The 20679-nt window shown below is 47.9% G+C and overlaps 1 protein-coding gene across 1 annotated transcript in view; it reads right to left on the reverse strand.

Annotated features, from left to right (window-relative positions):
* Positions 1-20679, reverse strand: part of LHCGR (luteinizing hormone/choriogonadotropin receptor) — a 364204-nt gene that overhangs the window by 58066 nt on the left and 285459 nt on the right. Inside the window, exons 7-8 of the mRNA XM_073672096.1 lie at positions 20145-20213; positions 4057-4131 (exon numbers count right to left, since the gene is read on the reverse strand). Coding sequence (XP_073528197.1) covers positions 4057-4131; positions 20145-20213 — 144 coding nt within the window. The remainder of the gene's footprint in view (positions 1-4056; positions 4132-20144; positions 20214-20679) is intronic.

Raw genomic sequence — 20679 nt, forward strand, 5'->3', positions numbered from 1 at the left:
TGACCGATCCATGACTGTGTGGTGACAGTCCCGGTTTTTTTTTACAAAGGGAATAATAATAACCAGTGCTACATTTCCAGGAGGCATAACAGATGAACAAGACAAAGCAGAGGTTTACGATTCAATTGATTTTTTTGTTTTGCTTTATGTCATGGAAAATATAAATATTTCTTAAAAATGACATAGAAGACTATAAGATGCACCGGACCATAAGATGCACCCCAAATTTTCAGGAGGAAAATAGGGGAAATAAAATGTAATTCGTCAAATGGGGGTCCGTCTTACAGTCCGAATTCAGCTTACCGGCAAGGGGCGATGGCGGTGTTGGAGCGGAGACACAGGAGGTGTTCAGAGGTGCGACATATCTCAGGCTGGGAGAAGGGGCTGCTCAGCAGTGCTCAGCGGCAGGAGTCGGGCAATACTGCTTCCATGTTCTCTATGTGGTGGACTGGAGGTAGCGCCTGCGCAGATTGAGATCCCAAGATCTTAGTGCCGACATCTCAATCTGCACAGGCGCCGCCTCCAGCGTCCATTTTCCCGGAGTCCACCGCATAGAGAACATGGAAGTGTGGCGGTTCCGGACCTACACAAAATGTTCATGGAGCCCCTGCACCGCCGTGGACCGTCAAGCACTCCCTCTTACCATGCTGGGACACGCAGCGTCGCATCTCCAGACTGTTACGCTCACGCCCGGACTGACTGGTGTGAGCGTGGTTAGTGGACCCACTGGCCAACGAACCGAGGAGTGCCTTGAGTGGCGTGACTAGGGGCCTCGCCAGATCCGACCACGAACACACGGCGGCTTAATCGACTCCGTGGTCCGAGGAGGGATGTGGCCCAGGTGCTACTCCAGGTCAGACCCCGGTCACACAGCTGTTGACCCACACCGGGGAATGCAGGAACGGGCAGGTTTGGCTGGTATGCAGACAGGCGGGTACTGGCAGGCACGGCTGGTATACAGGCAGGTCGGTACTGGCAGGTAGGAAAACAGGCTGGATAGGGATCAGTACAGACTCGGATACAGGAACAGAGCCGCAGGTGCGGAGGACAAGCGGAGCAGAGCGGAGCGGAGCAGCAGGTGTGGGGGACAAGCGGAGCAGAGCAGAGCGGAGCAGTGCCGCAGGTGCGGAGGACAAGCGGAGCAGAGCGGAGTGGAGCAGCAGGTGCGGAGGACAAGCGGAGCAGAGCGGAGCAGTGCCACAGGTGCGGAGGACAAGCGGAGCAGAGCAGAGCGGAGCAGAGCCGCAGGTGCGGAGGACAAGCGAAGCAGAGCAGAGCCGCAGGGGCGGAGGAAAAGCAGAGCAGAGCCGCAGATGCGGAGGACAAGCGGAGCAGAGCAGAGCCGCAGGTGCGGAGGACAAGCGGAGCAGAGCAGAGTGGAGCAGAGCTGCAGGTGCAGAGGACAAGTGGAGCAGAGCAGAGCCGCAGGTGCGGAGGACAAGCGATGCAGAGCGGAGCGGAGCCGCAGGTGTGGAGGACAAGTGGAGCGGAGCAGAGACGCAGGTGTGGAGGACAAGCGGAGCAGAGCCGCAGGTGCGGAGGACAAGCGGAGCAGAGCAGAGCGGAGCCGCAGGTGTGGAGGACAAGTGGAGCGGAGCAGAGCCGCATGTGCGGAGGACAAGCGGAGCAGAGCAGAGCCGCAGGTGCGGAGGACAAGCGGAGCAGAGCAGAGCGGAGCAGAGCCACAGGTGCGGGCAGACAGTTCAGGGCTCTGTTCACATGGAACAGAACGGGAAACACAGGAAGATGGCTAGAACACAGGAGGTAGGTACGGAGGCAGGGAAACGGGACAAGCAGAACCAGATACATACAAGGTACTTGCAATGAAGTAGCGAGTGGACACAAAACTCACAAACAGAAGTACAGAGACAACGAGTAGGAGTTAAGTACTGGTTCAGACACTGCAGGAAAAGGGAAGGATCGGACATAGAGACAAACAGGTAACGGGCTAGGACACAGTTCAGACAGGAACTGACACTGGAACGAGATACAGGAATGAGCTTGGGCATACAGCCCCCAGGGTGGCGGAAAAGACTAGAAGTCACAGATACAGGTAACAGGCCTGGGTACGCAGCCCCCAGGGTGGCGAAAAAGACTAGAAGTCACAGATACAGGTAACGGGCCTGGGTACTCAGCCCCCAGGGTGGCGGAAATAGACAAGATACAGGACAGGACCTGGCAACTCAGTTTCACAGAACACACTGAAAGAAAGTGTTGCTCAGGCACCTCCTACTGGGTGGAGGGGGTTTAAGCATCCAGTGACTCACAGCAATAGGCTGGGGACGCATTAGGACTGTGCACGCTGTAACTTTAAGAATCAGGAAGTGCCAGCGCAGCCGCCCTAAGCCAGCAGACAAGAGACATGCACACAGTAAGTAAAGGAGTATAGTGCACAGCCTGGACTGATAGATAAGCTGGCGGTCTTGCATAGTGGGAGATGGTAAGCCATGCCAGCACCCCGCCAGGGATGTTACACAGACATCCCCTCCTCCAAGCGCAGGACCCGCAGAATCGCCCGCAATATCGTCCGACTCTGCCATCGCCTCCCCCCCCCGGTAAGCTACATTCAGTCTATAAGACGCACCCCAATTTTCCCCCAAAATTTTTAGGGAAAAAAGTGTGTCTTATAGTCCGAAACATACGGCAATTGCATCATCTTGTTAAAGTGGTTGTCCATTTGTTCTGTTATTGGTGACCTATCCAATAGATAGGTCACGAATATTAGATGGGGTTCCAACATGTCACACCCCTACCCATCAATCAGCCTTTTAAATTTTAATATGAGCTAAACTATAGTTCTAGGTAATGGCCATTAAATAGTGTGATGGAGTTAAGCTGCTCTGTACACTGTTTCCATCCAGCTCCTGATATTAGACTATTGAAGGGGGTGCTCAGTGTAAGACCCCCCCCACGAATCTGATATTGATGACCTATCCAAAGGATATGGGCAGCACAATGGCTCAGTGGTTAGCACTGTTGCTTTTCAGCGCTGGGGTCCTGGCTTCAAATCCCACCAAGGACAGCATCTGCAAGGAGTTTGTATGTTCTCCCCGTGTTTGTGTTTCCTCCAGGTTCTCCAGTTTCATCCCTTATGTAAGGAGATGGAAATATTGCCCATGTTCTCGCTTGAAGAAACAAGTGTTATTATAATGTGAATTGTGATGTATAAGGTGAATTTTAACTTGTGTTAATGATGTTGATATTGTGAATTGCTGACAGTAGGTATATCAGGAGTTAATGGTTGGTACGAGTGGGAGGGGCTAAGCTGAATGGAAAGGAGATAGGGTCCAGAGTGCATAGAAAAAGGATTCTTGGGTGTCCTTAAAGGGAGAGGAGACCAGGAGAGATAGCGTGATCTGAAGCAGAAATGAGGAAAAGTGATTCTCCAGAGAAGGCTCCTGGAGAGGACACTTAGTAGTAAGGCCTAGAGTTTATAACTCCGGAAGGTAACGGGCCTAGACAGGATTGAGTATGCAATACCAGTAGAGTGCACCAGGAGTTCCAGAGCATCAGCATTAAGCTATGCTCACAATATCAGTATTTTACATCAATATTTGCTCTGAAAAAACAATCCAAGAAGTGAGAGTGAGGTTTTGCACTCTGCTTTCACTTCAGGCCAGGCAAGCCATTGGAAAATGGAGTGCACGGAACATGCAGGGAAAGATGGGGAAGGATAGCTATACCTATAGTGCTGGCAGAATGATGATGAAAAGCAAGAGGGCCATACTTTTCTACAGGTTTTGTGTAAAAGGAAAGGTATGTGTTAAGAAAATACAACCAGAAATTTCCTTCCAAATGAAATAATTTTTAATAACCTTTAACGGTTTACAATCGTTATTGCTACCTTTTCAGTTTAAAATGAATAGAAAAACTCCTATTAATTGATGCTCATTATGCTCATACATTACTAAATTACTGACTAGAAACTAATAAACTGTACTGTGCTCGGCTGAATTGATTTCACTTTCTTGGAGTGTATTAATTGAAGAAATGATTTTTTTTTAGAATTATTAATACATGTCTGAAATGAAGAAACTAAATGACTATTGTACTTACAAAAGATTTGGTCCAGTGGCTCCCTTTAAGGCATCATTATGGAAACGTTGTAGATTTTTGTTGTCATTAAGGAACCTGCATGCAACAGATATTAATTACACTACATTTCTCCATAGAAATTCAATTTTAATAGTCATGAGATCCTGCATACTAATATTGTGCCTAGAGTGAAGTGACTTCGCCTGGGTTGTTACATGATTTATCCAAAACTACTGCACACGGCATGGCTTGAAACTGGACATAGTTAATAAAGGGTCCCCTTATTATCTTAAAGGGAATCTGTCAGCACTGTAGAGAGCATAATAATGTAGAGACAGAGACCCTGATTCCTGCGATATGTTACTTACTGGGCTGCTTGCTGTAGTTTTAAGAAAATAACATATTTTATCAGCAGGAGATTATCACTAGAGTACTAGTAACCTGCTGCCAGGTAGTCCAACCACATCCCCAACACTGATTGGCAGTGTTTTGCTTATGCAATGATCTGGCAGTGTTTTGCCTATGCAAAGTGTACATAGAAAGCTGCCAGTCAGTGGTAGGGGCAGGTTATACTCAGCTCAGCATTCAGATCTGCACCAGATAAAACTAAGATTTTTTCAATACTGCAGCAAGAACCCAGTAAATGAGACATTGCTGGAATCAGGGTCTCTGGCCCTACATCACACAATCATTTTTCATTTTTATGCTTTTGTTTTTCTCTCCTTATATTCCAACTTCCTTTTTTTTTTTTTTGCTACATGAGGTTTTTTTTGCAGGATGAGTAGTGTTTTTACCATACAATATACTATAAAGCTGGAAAAAAAATTCAAAGAAGGGTGAAATGGTGAAAAAAACTAACCCAGTTCTGCAATTGTTTTGTGGGTTTCACATTTATGGTGTTCAATGTTAAAAATGACCTTGATTCTACAAGTGAGTTTGATTATGGCAATACCAAACTTTTAGTGTTTTTTTTATTTTTTTCTTCATTTTACTGTGTTAAAAAAATCAGTAACGGGGTGAAAGTGGGTAATTTAAACTTTTATGCTTTTTTAATATTTTTTGGGGAAATGTTTACTAATTTTCACATATTTTTTTAACCCCCCCTAGGGAAATTAAAACTGTGATCACTTATAGGCTGTGTGCACACGATGCGTTTTTAATGCGTTTCCGCAGCGTTTTTGCAGCTGCGGAAACGGTGCGGAAACGCATTAAAAACGCATGGTAGAAGGGCAGCAATGTTCCCCAATGATAATCCGCATGTGCTGTGCCCATGCTGCGGATTTTTCCGTAGCGTTTATGCTGCGCTCAAAAATCCGCAGCATGTCCATTAATTTTGCGGAAACGCGGCGTTTTCGCTGCCATTGACTTGCATTAGAATGCGCCAATACCGCAAGACTGCATTTGTACTTGCGTTATTGGCGCGTTCTAATGTGCGGATGGTACCCGAGTGTGGAGAAGATGAGACTCTCCTCCACACCCAGGTACCATAAAAAAGCTGTAAAAACAAGAATAAAATAAAAAATAAATGTATACTTACCTTCTGTCGGCCCGCGCACCGCTCCTGCTTCGTTCCCGGCACTTTGCAGTGAGTTGAAGGACCTGCGCTGACGTCAGAGTCATGTGGAGGGTCACGTGCCGCTTTCAATTCACCACTGCCGGCAAGGGAGAACGGAGTGAGCAGGACACCGGGGGCCATCGGAGGGTAAGTATACATTTATTTTTTTATTTTTACCACTCTCTCGGGTCACACTATATAAATCCATGCTGTTTGCATGGATTTATATAGTGTGACCTAGTTGTCTCAAGCACTTTCCAAGTGATGCTAATCGCTTGGAAAGCGCTTGTCAATCCGCATACGGAAATGTCAGTGGGTAACCGCTTCATTTCCGCATGTCCCTGGCAGGAAAACGCATGTATAATCCGCATGCGTTTTTTTCTGCCAGGGAGATGCAGAAACGCTCAGGAAAAAATCCTGAGCATTTCTGCATCGTGTGCACATAGCCATACACTATACACTTATGCTTTAGTATTACAGTATATTGTAAAAATAACTATATGATATGAATACCGACTATAGGACTGAGCTTCTTATGAGCGTCAAGATCACGGGAAAAGGGCTTTTAGTAGACTGTTGGCTGCCATTGTTACCCATTGTCATGCTGACGCAAAGGATAGATAGTTTGAAAGTTTAGTTACTCTTTAAAAGGAAACCTCTCAGCAAGTTTTTAGATCCCAAAGTAACGTTTTTACAGTAAAGTACCTGTAATGATGATGATAGTTTTGAGGCATAGGGGAGAAGTGATATGGCTATAGTCAGAGAGGATGGGTCAAGGGAGGGCTTTTTGAAGATGGGTGTGATCGAGGCATGTTTGAAGAATTATTATTATTATTTATTTATATAGTGCCATTGATTCCATGGTGCTGTACATAAGAAGGGGTTACATGCCAAATACAGATATCACTTACAGTAAACAAACTAACAATGATAGACTGATACAGAGGGAAGTGGACCCTGCCCTTGTGAGCTTACAATCTACAAGGGATGGGGATGAGGGGAAGACATCAGTTGTTAGTGACAGGTTGAAAAGGTGGGTTAGGGTTGGGATGAAGACTGTGGTAAGGTTAGGGATGAGGTGGGATGGGATTGGGTCAAGTTCACAGGTGGTGAGATGTGATTTGGAGAGTAAAGAGGAAAGTTGATCTTCCATAATGGTGGAGAAGCTGGATTTGGTGGAGGAGGGTTGATTAGATATGAGGGGGGGCTGTGGGGACTTTAGGCAAAAGCTTTGTCTGAAGGTGTCAATCTTCTGCTTGAAGAATCAGGCAAAGTTTACGGCTGAGATGTTAGGAGAGGGAGGAGGCGCTGGGGGATGTAGGAGAGAATTGAAAGTATGGAATAACTGTTTTGAGTTGTGAGACAGGGAGGATATGAAAGATGAGAAGTAGGTTTGTTTTGCTGCAGTGAGGGTGGTCTTGAAAGTAGTGAGGGATTGTTTGACTGCGATGAAGTGCTGATTAGAGTGGGACCTTTTCCATCTCTGCTCCGCAACCCTGGAAGCCTGTCTCAGTTCTTTAGTCAGGTTGGTGTGCCAGGGTTGCCTGCTGATTGTGCGAGCTTTGGTATGTGTGAGAGGAGCGACTGAATTGAGAGCTGCAGCTGTTGTGGTGTTATATAAAGCGGAAGCAACATCTGCATTGTGTAAGGAATTTATGTCTGTAAGAGGGAGAAGAGATTCAGAGAGTGAGTGTAGGTCGAGGTGTATGAGATTTCTGCGAGGGTGTGCAAGTTTGTGGAGTGGGGATTGTGGACCTGGAGAGGAGAGGGCAGAGAATGTAAGTAAGTTGTGGTCAGAAAGAGGGAGAGGTGAGTTAGAGAGGTTAGATAGGGAAGAGAGGTGGGTGAAGATGAGGTCCAATGTGGGGCCCTCATTGTGAGTGGGTGCAGAAGACCATTGAGCAAGGCCGAAGGAGGAAGTGACAGATAGATGCTTAGAGACAGCTAAGCGGGACGTGTCAATGGGGATGTTGAAGTTGCTCATGATGATAGTGAGGATGTCAGCAGTAAGGAAGTGAAGTAGCCAGGTGGTAAAGTGGTCGAAGAAAGTGGTGGCTGGCCCTGGGGGGTGGTAAATGACAGCCAGGTAGAGGTTGGAGGGGGAGTAGATGCGCACACAGTGCACCTCAAAAGAGGGGAGAGTAACGGAGGATGGTAGTGGGATTTGGGTGAAGGAGCAGTTATCTGACAGGAGAAAACCTACTCCTCCACCATGCTTGCTGCTAGGGCAGGGGTGTGTGGAAAAGGTGGAATCCACCGTACGAAAGTGTAGCTGGAGAGGCTGTGTCAGAGAGGGTGAGCCAGGTTTCAGTAATGCTGTGGAAGAAAAGTTTGTTAGTAATGAAAAAATCATGGATGTAGGAAAGTTTGTTGCAGACCGAGCGAGCGTTCCATAGAGCTCCTGTTAGTGGTACTTGGGAAGCAAGGGCTGGGTGGATGGGTATAAGGTTAGAAAGGTTGTGAGAGTTTGTGATAGTTTGCGGATAGGAGGTGGAAGTGACTATGGGGACGTAATGGGGAGTTCAAGTATTTGGAGAGATATCGCCGGGAGTGAGGAGGAGCAAGGAAAGTGTTAGCAGGTGGGAGCAGGAGAGTGCATGAGGTGGCTGTCTGTTTTTGGAGACACAGGATTGAATGTTGAGAAATAGTTCTGAGGAGGAGGTGGGATGGATGGGGAGGATGGAGGGAGAGATGACCAGTTCCTTGCTGGGTGTAGGGATTAGAGGGGTTAGTAGAAAGTGGAGGACTATAGGAGAGAGAGTGAAAACAAACAGAAACATTGTTTACTTTGTCTGTGTATCCAGTTACCGTCAGTTCCATTCAGGTTCAATTCAGGTCAAGTTCATGCATCACATTTGTCTGATACACTTGCATGATACACTGCGCAGACTATGTCAGCAGACTCACTACTCACAATCAGAGATGAGCGTTGTTCGACTAGAACTGTTCGCCAATCTCAAATTCGAGCTGTTTTGGGCGGTGTTCGAGTTGTTCGACGAACCCCAACGATTTGCAAAAAATTCGGCTGTTCGAGGTTATGTTCGATAACTGTTCGTGCACCAAAAGCGTGTCCTGCATGTCTGGCGCTATTTAGAGCACCAATCATGCAGGGATTGTCTGCCACTCACTGTAATGCCACAGCCATGGTGGTTGTGGCATTACAGTGATTGCCCAAATCAATGGGAACAGTGCCAACAGTGAAACATGAAAAGCAGGCAATTCAGCAGCGGCATACACCGGTACCCGACAATTTAGAACCGAAAGAATAGAGCATCACACATAGATTAGATAGATATAAACATGTCAGCCACATATATACGAAGTACAGTGAAAGTGCTGCTTACTGTACTTGTCATTTAGCGTAAAGGATTTATCAAAAAAAATAATAGTGTTTTCATGCACCGTCTCTTTAAAAAAGCCGGCCGGCAATTCAGCATCTGTACCCGAGAATTTAGAATAGAAGGAATAGAGCATCACACATAGATTAGATAGATAGAAACATGTCAGTCACATATATATGAAGTACAGTGACAGTGTTGCTTACTGTACTTGTCATTTAGTGTAAAGGATTTATTAAAAAAAATAATAGTGTTTTCATGCACCGTCTCTTTAAGAAAGCCGGCCGGCAATTCAGCATCTGTACCCGACAATTTATAACAGACAGAATAGAGCATCACACATAGATTAGATAGATAGAAACAGGTCAGTCACATATATATGAAGTACAGTGACAGTGTTGCTTACTGTACTTGTCATTTAGTGTAAAGGATTTATTAAAAAAAATAATAGTGTTTTCGTGCACCGTCTCTTTAAAGAAGCCGGCCGGCAATTCAGCATCTGTACCCGACAATTTATAACAGACAGAATAGAGCATCACACATAGATTAGATAGATAGAAACATGTCAGTCACATATATATGAAGTACAGTGATAGTGTTGGTTACTGTACTTGTCATTTAGTATTAAAATAAAGGATTTATTATTAAAAAAATTGGCGTGGGGTTCCCCTTAATTTTAGGCTCTAGCGGAGGTTAAGCAGACAGCTGGGGCAGATGTTTGAAGCCTGGGAAGGGGGTAATACCCACGGAGCTTCCCAGGCTACTAATATCAGCCCCCAGCTGAATACATAGCCTTTACTAGCTATTAAAATGGGGGACCCCCCCCAAAAAATGACATGGGGTCCCCCCTAATTTAATAGCTAGCAAAGGCTAGGCAGACAGCTGGGGGCTGATATTAATAGCCCAGGAAGAGAGCCATGAATATTGGCCCCCTCCCAGGCTAGAAACACCAGCCGTCAGCCGCCCCAGAAATGGCGCATTCATAGGATGCGCCAATTCTGGCACTTAGCCTCGCTCTTCCACGCTGCCCTGGTGCGGTGGCAGGGGGTAATAGGGCTGGGGTTGATGTCAGCTTATAATGCCAGCTGACATCAAGCCCAGGTTAGTAATGGAGAGGCGTCTATAAGACACCCCCATTACTAACCCCATAGTCAAAGTTAAAAAAAACACAAACACCCAGAATAAAGTCCTTTAATTGAAATAAAGACACAATTCTTTATTGTTCTAAATTAAACCATACTTACCGTCACGCCCATTCCAGCTGAAGCCAACGATCTCCTGTAATAAAAGAAAAATAATAAAGCAACCTCATCCTTACCTTTCCATGGTTCCCACGACAGCTTCAGCTCTGCTACATCGAGATGACAGGCTGGACCGCAGCAGAACGCCGCCATCCAGCCTGTCATCCCGCAGACACTGAGAAGAGCAGGCTTGCTTGCGCTCCACATTGTCTCTCTGTGACGGCATAAAGATGAGCCGAGGTCATGTCCAATGAACTCGGCTCACCTCATGCACGTCACTGACAGCGTGGGAGAATTCTCACGCTGAAGCGCTGAGTGCAGGAGAATTTTCCCACGCTGTCAGTGACGTGCATGAGGTGAGCTGAGTTCATTGGACATGAGCTCACCTCATGCACGTCACTGACAGCGTGGGAGAATTCTCCTGCACTTAGCACTTCAGCGTGAGAATTTTCCCACGCTGTCAGTGACGTGCATGAGGTGAGCCGAGTTCATTGGACATGACCTCGGCTCATCTTTATGCCGTCACAGAGAGACAATGTGGAGCGCTAGCAAGCCTGCTCTTCTCAGTGTCTGCGGGATGATAGGCTGGATGGCGGCGTTCTGCTGCGGTCCAGCCTGTCATCTCGATGTAGCAGAGCTGAAGCTGTCGTGGGAACCATGGAAAGGTAAGGATGAGGTTGCTTTATTATTTTTCTTTTATTGCAGGAGATCGTTGGCTTCAGCTGGAATGGGCGTGACGGTAAGTATGGTTTAATTTAGAACAATAAAGAATTGTGTGTTTATTTCAATTAAAGGACTTTATTCTGGGTGTTGTGTTTTTTTAAATACTTTACTAGAAATTCATGGCGGTCATGTCTAATACTGGCGTGACCCCATGAATTTTGGGCTTGGGGCCAGCTGATAATACCAAGCTGGCCCTAACCCCTTTATTACCCAGTGAGCCACCGCACCAGGGCCCTGGATGAGTTGGGTACAGCGCCAGAAGATGGCGCTTCTATGAACGCGCCATTTTCCGGGGTGGCTGCGGACTGCAATTTGCAGCGGGGGGGGGCCCAGAAAGCTTGGGCCTCCCTGCGCTGCAGATTCCAGCCCCCAGCTGCCTAGTTGTACCTGGCTGGACACAAAAATAGGGCGAAGCCCCACGTATTTTTTTTTTAATTATTTCATGAAATTCATGAAATAATTAAGAAAAAAAGGCCTTCCCTATATTGTTGTGTCCGGCCAGGTACAAATAGTCAGCTGGTGGTTGGGGGCAGCCCGTTCCTGCCTGCTGTACCTGGCTGGACACAAATATAGTGCGAAGCCCCACTTCAAATTTTTTTAATTATTTCATGAAATTCATGAAATAATTAAGAAAAAAAGGCCTTCCCTATATTGTTGTGTCCGGCCAGGTACAAATAGGCAGCTGGTGGTTGGGGGCAGCCCATTCCTGCCTGCTGTACCTGGCTGGACACAAATATAGTGCGAAGCCCCACTTCAATTTTTTTAAATTATTTCAGGAAATTCATGAAATAATTAAAAAAAAATTGACGTGGGGCTTCGCACTATATTTGTGTCCAGTCAGGTGCAGCAGGCAGGAACGGGCTGCCCCCAACCACCAGCTGCCTATTTGTACCTGGCCGGACACAACAATATAGGGAAGCCCTTTTTTTCTTAATTATTTCATGAAATAATTTAAAGAAAATTGACGTGGGGCTTCGCCCTGTTTTTGTGTCCAGCCAGGTACAACTATGCAGCTGGGGGCTGGAATCCGCAGCGCAGGGAGGCCCAAGCTTTCTGGGCCACCCCCGCTGCAAATTGCAGTCCGCAGCCACCCCGGAAAATGGCGCGTTCATAGAAGCGCCATCTTCTGGCGCTGTACCCAACTCATCCACGGCCCTGATGCGGTGGCTCACTGGGTAATAAAGGGGTTAGGGCCAGCTTGGCATTATCAGCTGGCCCTAAGCCCAAAATTCATGGGGTCACGCCAATATTAGACATGACCACCATGAATTTCTAGTAAAGTATTTAAAAAAAACACAACACCCAGAAAAAAGTCCTTTAATTGAAATAAACACACAATTCTTTATTGTTCTAAATTAAACCATACTTACCATCACACCCATTCCAGCTGAAGCCAACGATCTCCTGAAATAAAAGAAAAATAATAAAGCAACATCATCCTTACCTTTCCATGGTTCCCAGGACAGCTCCAGCTCTGCTACATCGAGATGACAGGCTGGACCGCAGCAGAACGCTGCCATCCAGCCTGTCATCCCGCAGACACTGAGAAGCGCAGGCTTGCTTGCGCTCCACAGTGTCTATCTGTGAGGGCATCCAGATGAGCCGAGTTAATGTCCAATGAACTCGGCTCACCTCATGCACGTCACTGACAGCGTGGGAAAATTCTCCTGCACTCAGCGCTTCAGCGTAGGAGAATTCTCACACTGAAGCGCTGAGTGCAGGAGAATTCTCCCACGCTGTCAGTGACGTGCAGGAGGTGAGCTGAGTTCATTGGACATGAGCTCACCTTATGCACGTCACTGACAGCGTGGGAGAATTCTCCTGCACTCAGCGCTTCAGCATGAGAATTTTCCCACGCTGTCAGTGACGTGCATGAGGTGCGCCGAGTTCATTGGACATGAACTCGTCTCATCTTTATGCCGTCACAGCCAGACACTGCAGAGCGCAAGCAAGCCTGCGCTTCTCAGTGTCTGCGGGATGACAGGCTGGATGGCAGCGTTCTGCTGCGGTCCAGCCTGTCATCTCGATGTAGCAGAGCTGAAGCTGTCGTGGGAACCATGGAAAGGTAAGGATGATGTTGCTTTATTATTTTTCTTTTATTGCAGGAGATCGTTGGCTTCAGCTGGAATGGGCGTGACGGTAAGTATGGTTTAATTTAGAACAATAAAGGATTGTGTGTTTATTTCAATTAAAGGACTTTATTCTGGGTGTTTGTGTTTTCTTTTAACTTTGACTATGGGGTTAGTAATGGGGGTGTCTTATAGACGCCTCTCCATTACTAACCTGGGCTTGATGTCAGCTGGCATTATAAGCTGACATCAACCCCAGCCCTATTACCCCCTGCCACCGCTACAGGGCAGCGTGGAAGAGCGAGGCTAAGTGCCAGAATTGGCGCATCCTATGAATGCGCCATTTCTGGGGCGGCTGATGGCTGGTGTTTCTAGCCTGGGAGGGGGCCAATATTCATGGCACCCTTCCTGGGCTATTAATATCAGCCCCCAGCTGTCTGCCTAGCCTTTGCTAGCTATTAAATTAGGGGGGACCCCACGTCATTTTTTTGGGGGGTCCCCCATTTTAATAGCTAGTAAAGGCTATGTATTCAGCTGGGGGCTGATATTAGTAGCCTGGGAAGCTCCGTGGGTATTACCCCCTTCCCAGGCTTCAAACATCTGCCCCAGCTGTCTGCTTAACCTCCGCTAGAGACTAAAATTAAGGGGAACCCCATGCCAATTTTTTTTAATAATAAATCCTTTATTTTAATACTAAATGACAAGTACAGTAACCATGTAGCACCCTGAGGACTCGGCTGCTACAGGGGTATTACACCTCAAGCCTGAGGTGTGGTATTCCACTCCCGGGTAAGGATGGAGTGTGGGACTGAGCTCAGATAGCTGCATACACTACATACATCCCATTTCCGGGGGACAGACCGACGGTGCTCCCACCAGTATATGTGCAGGTACGACAGTGTCTGTCCCTGGCTGGAGTGGGAGGGGGGTGGAACATCCCAGTAGTGTAGGGGCAGATAGGGGGAGCAGTTTGGGTAAGGCTAGGAGCTCATTGGGTGCTGGTCACCTGAGCTCACACATAGAGGGAGTATATCAGGTGGGCACCATCTTAGATCGGGGTCAGTCTTCTGTAGAGGGTCAGTCAGTCCTGAGAGAGGTCCAGGAGCGCCTGCAGAGAGAAGAGAGAGAGGAGAAGAGAAGGACCCAGAGGGGGAGAAGAAGGAACCCCAAGAACCCAGTATACAACCATAAGGGTGAAGGGTTGGCACGCAAGGGAACCAGATCCCAAATTAGTGGAGGAGAGAAACTACCCTCAACTAAGAACCGGAGGCTGCGACATTACATGTGGAGCAGCCCCTCACCAAGTCCACTAAGAAGGCACACCGAGCATAGGGTCAGGGAAGCCAAAGAAGGTTCACCCAACAGGAGACCCGAGGGAGCCGGACATAAGTGGACCCCTGGTGGGAACGGCCAGTAGAGAGGACAGTCAGAAAGGGAGCTCAGGACCACGCTCCAGAATTGCTTGGGGGTTGGCCGAGTCCAGGACCTGGTGGACGCAGCACGGCTCGGGCGGTCACTCAAGGCCAGAGTGACCAACAGAACAGCAGTAAGTAAAAACCCTGAACTGCACAGCCCGACTCTGAGTCTTCTTACCATCCACACTGCACCACCACTACCACCATCCTCTACACCTGACCCCCTGAGGCTATACCCCTCCCGTTGGGGGTTATACTACCACAGCTGCACATATACCACCAGCCTCAGCGGACCCTGCTGCAGCGGCGGCCTTTTGACCGCAAATCAACGGGTGGCGTAGTCGACACTAAGAACAACTAATAACATCTGTAAAGACTGCCACACACTGAGTTTGACACCCTGGGCACGGACCGGGTCGCCGCCACTCGGAGACTACAACCCCCATCTGATCCGGCTCCGGGTAATCCCCAAACAGCACTGGCCCAGGGGGCGCGTCGACTTTGGCGTAGTCGGCAGGATCTCGTGCCCGCAACCACCGGGTACTGCGTGCCTGAAGAAAAGTTCAAATTTACCTCAAGAAGAAGTCTCCCGCCGGTTCCAGAGGGTCCCCGCCATGGGACGCCATCACGGATCGTTTCCCGCCGGTTGCCCGCCATCTGCAGCTTTTTCCCGCCATCCACGGAGTTTCCCGCCACTGGGAGACGATTCCCGCCATTTCCAGAAGATTTCCCGCCTTGGAAGAGCAGACGCCTTTATGGGCGTGCCAGAGGGTGGCAAGAGGTCACCTCCCATCGTGGGCCAGGTCAAGGAATGGCGCCAAAAGCGGAAACCGCCCCCACCAACGGAGACTGTGATGCTAGAAATGTCCATCAGCGTGAGAGAACTGCCCCTGGAACTGACAATCACAAAGTTGCCCCGGGACCACCTTCAATGTGGGCGGAGACAGAACAAGAGAGCGAAGATGGGTGCAGCCTGGAGGAGTCTGGAGAGAGCGCACCCGGAGACAAGAAGTCTGGAGAGGACTCCGGAGAAGTCGTACCCGGAGATGGAAGGAGAGTCAGGCAGCACCGACCCTGTGGTCAGGAGCCTGCTGCAAGCAACAACCCCACTAGGCTTAGTGGAGATCCTGGCACAGCTCCCCCGAGACCGGGAGTGTGCGCAGACCGCGCTGGAGCGCCTCGCATGGAGGATGGCCCAGGTGCAGCGAGAGACGCTGACGGAGTGGAGCCGAGAGATGGCCCTGCAGGCAAGAACCCGCCAGCGAAGCACGCCACCCGAGACGAGGAGACAGACCGCCTCTGAGGATGGTGCAGGAGGAGTGAAGGCCGGAGACGGCGCCGAAGAGGGAGCTGAACAGATGGAGGCAGGTAAAGGGGACTTCACTACCCCGAGCCGAGAAACCGCGTGCCTACCCCAGCTCCCCGTCGCAGAGCCCGAAATTCCCCCTGCCGTGCCCGTCGCTGCATCGTCACCGCTCCAGACAAGGCCTCAAGCAGAAGCCGCGGCCGCGACCCCTGTGACGTCACGCGCCTCAACCCTGAGCGCGGCAAAGCAGGAAACACCACCGGCCTGGTCGCAAGGTCTAGTACCCCCGGGCGCCGCAGTACCAACAGCGCCCTCTACCTCCACTGAGCCACCGGCCTGGTCGCTGGGCCAAGTAACCCCGGGCGCCGCCGTCTTCACGGTGCCCTTTACGTTCAGGGTACCCCAGGCCTGGTCGCAAGGCCTGGCGAACCCGGGCGCCGCTACCACCACCGCGCCCTCAACATCCACAGCGCCACACCTGGGTGAAGACCTATTTGCCCAGCATACGTGCCCGGATGGGCAGCCCTTTAGATGGCCACCGGAGTACTACCAACTGGAACTCCAAAAAGCAAGGCCCCTGTGCGAGCCCCTGATTCCGGCTCCGAAGCCCGTTAAGAGGACCCCGCTCCCGCTGGAAGAAGCGCAGTTCGAGTGGGACCCCACCGGAGGAGACCTCATGGGGTTCACTCAGGAAACTCGGGTTCACTCAGGAAACATCCCAGTAGTGTAGGGGCAGATAGGGGGAGCAGTTTGGGTAAGGCTAGGAGCTCATTGGGTGCTGGTCACCTGAGCTCACACATAGAGGGAGTATATAAGGTGGGCACCATCTTAGATCAGGGTCAGTCTTCTGTAGAGGGTCAGTCAGTCCTGAGAGAGGTCCAGGAGCGCCTGCAGAGAGAAGAGAGAGAGGAGAAGAGAAGGACCCAGAGGGGGAGAAGAAGGAACCCCAAGAACCCAGTATACAACCAGAAGGGTGAAGGGTTGGCACGCAAGGGAACCGGATCCCAAATTAGTGGAGGAGAGAAACTACCCTCAACTAAGAACAGGAGGCTGCGACATTACATGTGGAGCAGCCCCTCACCAAGTCCACTAAGAAGGCACACCGAGCATAGGGTCAGAGAAGCCAAAGAAGGTTCACCCAACAGGAGACCTGAGGGAGCCGGACATAAGTGGACCCCTGGTGGGAACGGCCAGTAGAGAGGACAGTCAGAAAGGGAGCTCAGGACCACGCTCCAGAATTGCTTGGGGGTTGGCCGAGTCCAGGACCTGGTGGACGCAGCACGGCTCGGGCGGTCACTCAAGGCCAGAGTGACCAACAGAACAGCAGTAAGTAAAAACCCTGAACTGCACAGCCCGACTCTGAGTCTTCTTACCATCCACACTGCACCACCACTACCACCATCCTCTACACCTGACCCCCTGAGGCTATACCCCTCCCGTTGGGGGTTATACTACCACAGCTGCACATATACCACCAGCCTCAGCGGACCCTGCTGCAGCGGCGGCCTTTTGACCGCAAATCAACGGGTGGCGTAGTCGACACTAAGAACAACTAATAACATCTGTAAAGACTGCCACACACTGAGTTTGACACCCTGGGCACGGACCGGGTCGCCGCCACTCGGAGACTACAACCCCCATCTGATCCGGCTCCGGGTAATCCCCAAACAGCACTGGCCCAGGGGGCGCGTCAACCAACACTATCACTGTACTTCATATATATGTGACTGACATGTTTCTATCTATCTAATCTATGTGTGAAGCTCTATTCTGTCTGTTATAAATTGTCGGGTACAGATGCTGAATTGCCGGCCGGCTTTCTTAAAGAGACGGTGCATGAAAACACTATTATTTTTTTTAATAAATCCTTTACACTAAATGACAAGTACAGTAAGCAACATTGTCACTGTACTTCATATATATGTGACTGACATGTTTCTATCTATCTAATCTATGTGTGAAGCTCTATTCTGTCTGTTATAAATTGTCGGGTACAGTTGCTGAATTGCCGGCCGGCTTTTTTAAAGAGACAGTGCATGAAAACACTATTATATTTTTTAATAAATCCTTTACACTAAATGACAAGTACAGTAAGCAACACTGTCACTGTACTTCATATATATGTGACTGACATGTTTCTATCTATCTATCTATCTAATCTATGTGTGAGGCTCTATTCCTTCTTGTCTAAATTGTCGGGTACCGGTGTATGCCGCTGCTGAATTGCCGGCCGGCTTTTTTAAAGAAAGCGTCTTCTGAGCAGTTTGTCAGCTTTTGGACACCTTTGAAGGTGTTTTCTATGTGTTTCTATGTGTTTTTGTTTGCCTGCCATTGGTTTTAACGGTGTTCGACGGTGTTCTAAGGTGTTCGACGAACAGTTCGACGAACAGTTCCTCGAACATCCCGGTGTTCGACGAACCGAACTGAACCCGAACACTATGGGGGTGGCTCAACACTACTCACAATATATATGCTAGCAAATGCATTCAGGTGTGAAGCAGATGGGAAAGGCCTCTACTCATCTTTCTTTATCAGATAATTATAAATTGAGCCAAATGCAGGATATAACAGACAAAGCTACTTCCATACCTTTATATTATAAGTCCATGTGTCCATTGTCTCGTAATCCATCCGCAAATTCTTATGCAAATGAGAATAATGCAGACGTCATTTCCTGGGGCGGGATAATTTGGGCTGACATTGTGAGAACCGGACTATCCATATGCACATGCGCCGCCCCAGGAATGATGGCGCATGCCCGAGATGTCAATCTCTGTGAGTTGCTCTCCTGCCTGAGATGTTGTTCAGATTCCTGTTGTGGCCCATGCACAGATGGATAGTCTGGTTCTCGTAACATCATCATGCCGTTGTTGGGAATGACAGCACCTGTGAAAGATGTTGGCCGAGAGAGCAGATAACAGAGAAGAGTGACCTGTCAATCACTGACAGAAGGCCGGTGTCGGAAAGTGAAAGAGGAAGAGTAACCAGAGAGCTGTAAGTGCTAGCCAACCCCCCTTAAATTATGAGTTTATTTGCATGAGAATTTGCATATGGATCATGAGATAACGAAGAAACAGACTTATAATATAAAGGTATGGAAATAATCAGCATTACAGGTACTTTACTGTGAGGACGTTACTTTGGGGTCTAAAAACCAGCTGGCAGGTTTCCTTTAAAGCCAGGAGTGAATCCAAGATGTGCAAATTCATGACGAGTGGTGGCATTTACTATGCCACAGATCTTACTCTAATAGGGGTTTAAGTAAGATTTGTGACGAGGCAAACATGGTGGTGCACAGCACTCGTCCTATGCTCCTGATTTATCAAGAGGGGTATGCTTCTTCATGAATCAGGAGTGTCTGACTTCAGCCCATCTCCTCATCAAGCCCGCCTGATAAAAAGCCCAAAAAGTGCTTAAAAGAATCAACATTTGCTTTATTTATGTAAAAATGCCTCGCTGTTCATATGTTCAGTCTTTTGAGTGTCTTTTAACCACTTCAGCTCTCCAAAGACTCCAAGCAGCTAAAAGAAGTGAGCGGGGACAATTTATCAGGTGTCTTCTGCTCTGAAGCCGCGCTATATTTTACAATACAAGTCAATGGGAAGGCACAAAAGATACCTTGACATTTTTAATCGTTTTTTCCAGCAGTTTTGATTGAAAAATCACTAGCAGTTTCTTCTTTGCTGAATTAAAAACCATCTGGAAAACACTGGAAAAACACTCAACCCCCACCCCCCCCCCAAAAAAAACACTGGTGGTCAAAAACATGTTCAGGTAGGCGTTTTTTTTCTGCAGCAACACTTGATCTCTTGGTAGGAAAGAAGTTGCGACAAAAAATGCAGGTTTTGGTGCGTTTTTGTCACGCTACATTTGTCTCTTGTGCATGCTGATAAAGTTTATTGCAAAAAAAAAAAGATTTTATTTAATCGGGTTTTGGCACAAAAAGCGCTGCAAAACCTGATACCTGCATTTTTTGCAGTGTTTTTTCAGCGTTTTTTTCACCACCCATTACTTTCAATGGGTGAAAAACGCTGAAAAAACGCTGAAGGAAGCGACATGCTCTATTGTGCAAAAAACCATACAAAGTACAAAATACTGAGGACACAAAAACCAATATGTGTGCATGAGATTTCTGAAATCTCATAGACTTTGCTGGTAATGTACTGTAAAGCGCAGCTGAAAATTTGCATAAAACAGATGCTGAAAAAACGCCTAGTGTGAACATAGCCTGAAGGTGCTAAAAAAGAAGCTTCAGGAAAAAAAAAAAAAGCAGTGTTTTTTTAAACATCTTCCTCTCGAAAAACTCAGCGGGATCGCCTGCCTGAAAAAGACGTCGTCGTGCACATATCCTTGGTGTCATTGGTCCAGTAAATAACAACATTAGTAAATTAGATCAGTGAGCAGCGTACACAGAGTTAAACCTCCACGCACAGTCTCTACAGAGTAAAATAATTATACCTACAATTGATCCAGCTTTGTGCCGTTGAACGCACAGTTTTGTATTTCTTCAAATCCATTTCTGAAAAGTTTCCTAAAGCGTGAAAAATGCAAGGGTCACATTAACACTGACAGGACTCGCTAAGCAGTAAATGGCTTTGTAAACACTTTTCCTTTTTTTTTTTTACTCCCAGTTTCTAATACTCGCCGGACAGAAATTCAGTTTGCAAAAAAACCCAACTTTGGCTATTTCCCCTATACCCGCGTCAATATTATCCCCTTCAAATCTGGGTGATTTTCCTTTTAACGCATTTTTTCCTTCCCCTCTTCCAAGAGTTATAACTTATTTTATTTTACCATCAGCAGTTGTTAAGAATTTAATGAGAGCAAATTTAAGAAGACTAATTTAAAAGAACAAATTAAATTTCTTATGTTAACCCCTTCACCCCCTGGGTGCTTTTCCATTTTTTCGTTTTCGTTTTTTCCTGCCATTCTTCCAAGAGCCATAACTTTTTTATTTTTCTATCCCCATAGCCGTATGAGGACTTGTTCTTTGCGTG

This window comes from Phyllobates terribilis, unplaced genomic scaffold, assembly GCF_046119375.1.
Source record: "Phyllobates terribilis strain yellow unplaced genomic scaffold, ASM4611937v1 Scaffold_3__8_contigs__length_932513732, whole genome shotgun sequence".
Taxonomy (NCBI): Eukaryota; Metazoa; Chordata; class Amphibia; order Anura; family Dendrobatidae; genus Phyllobates; species Phyllobates terribilis.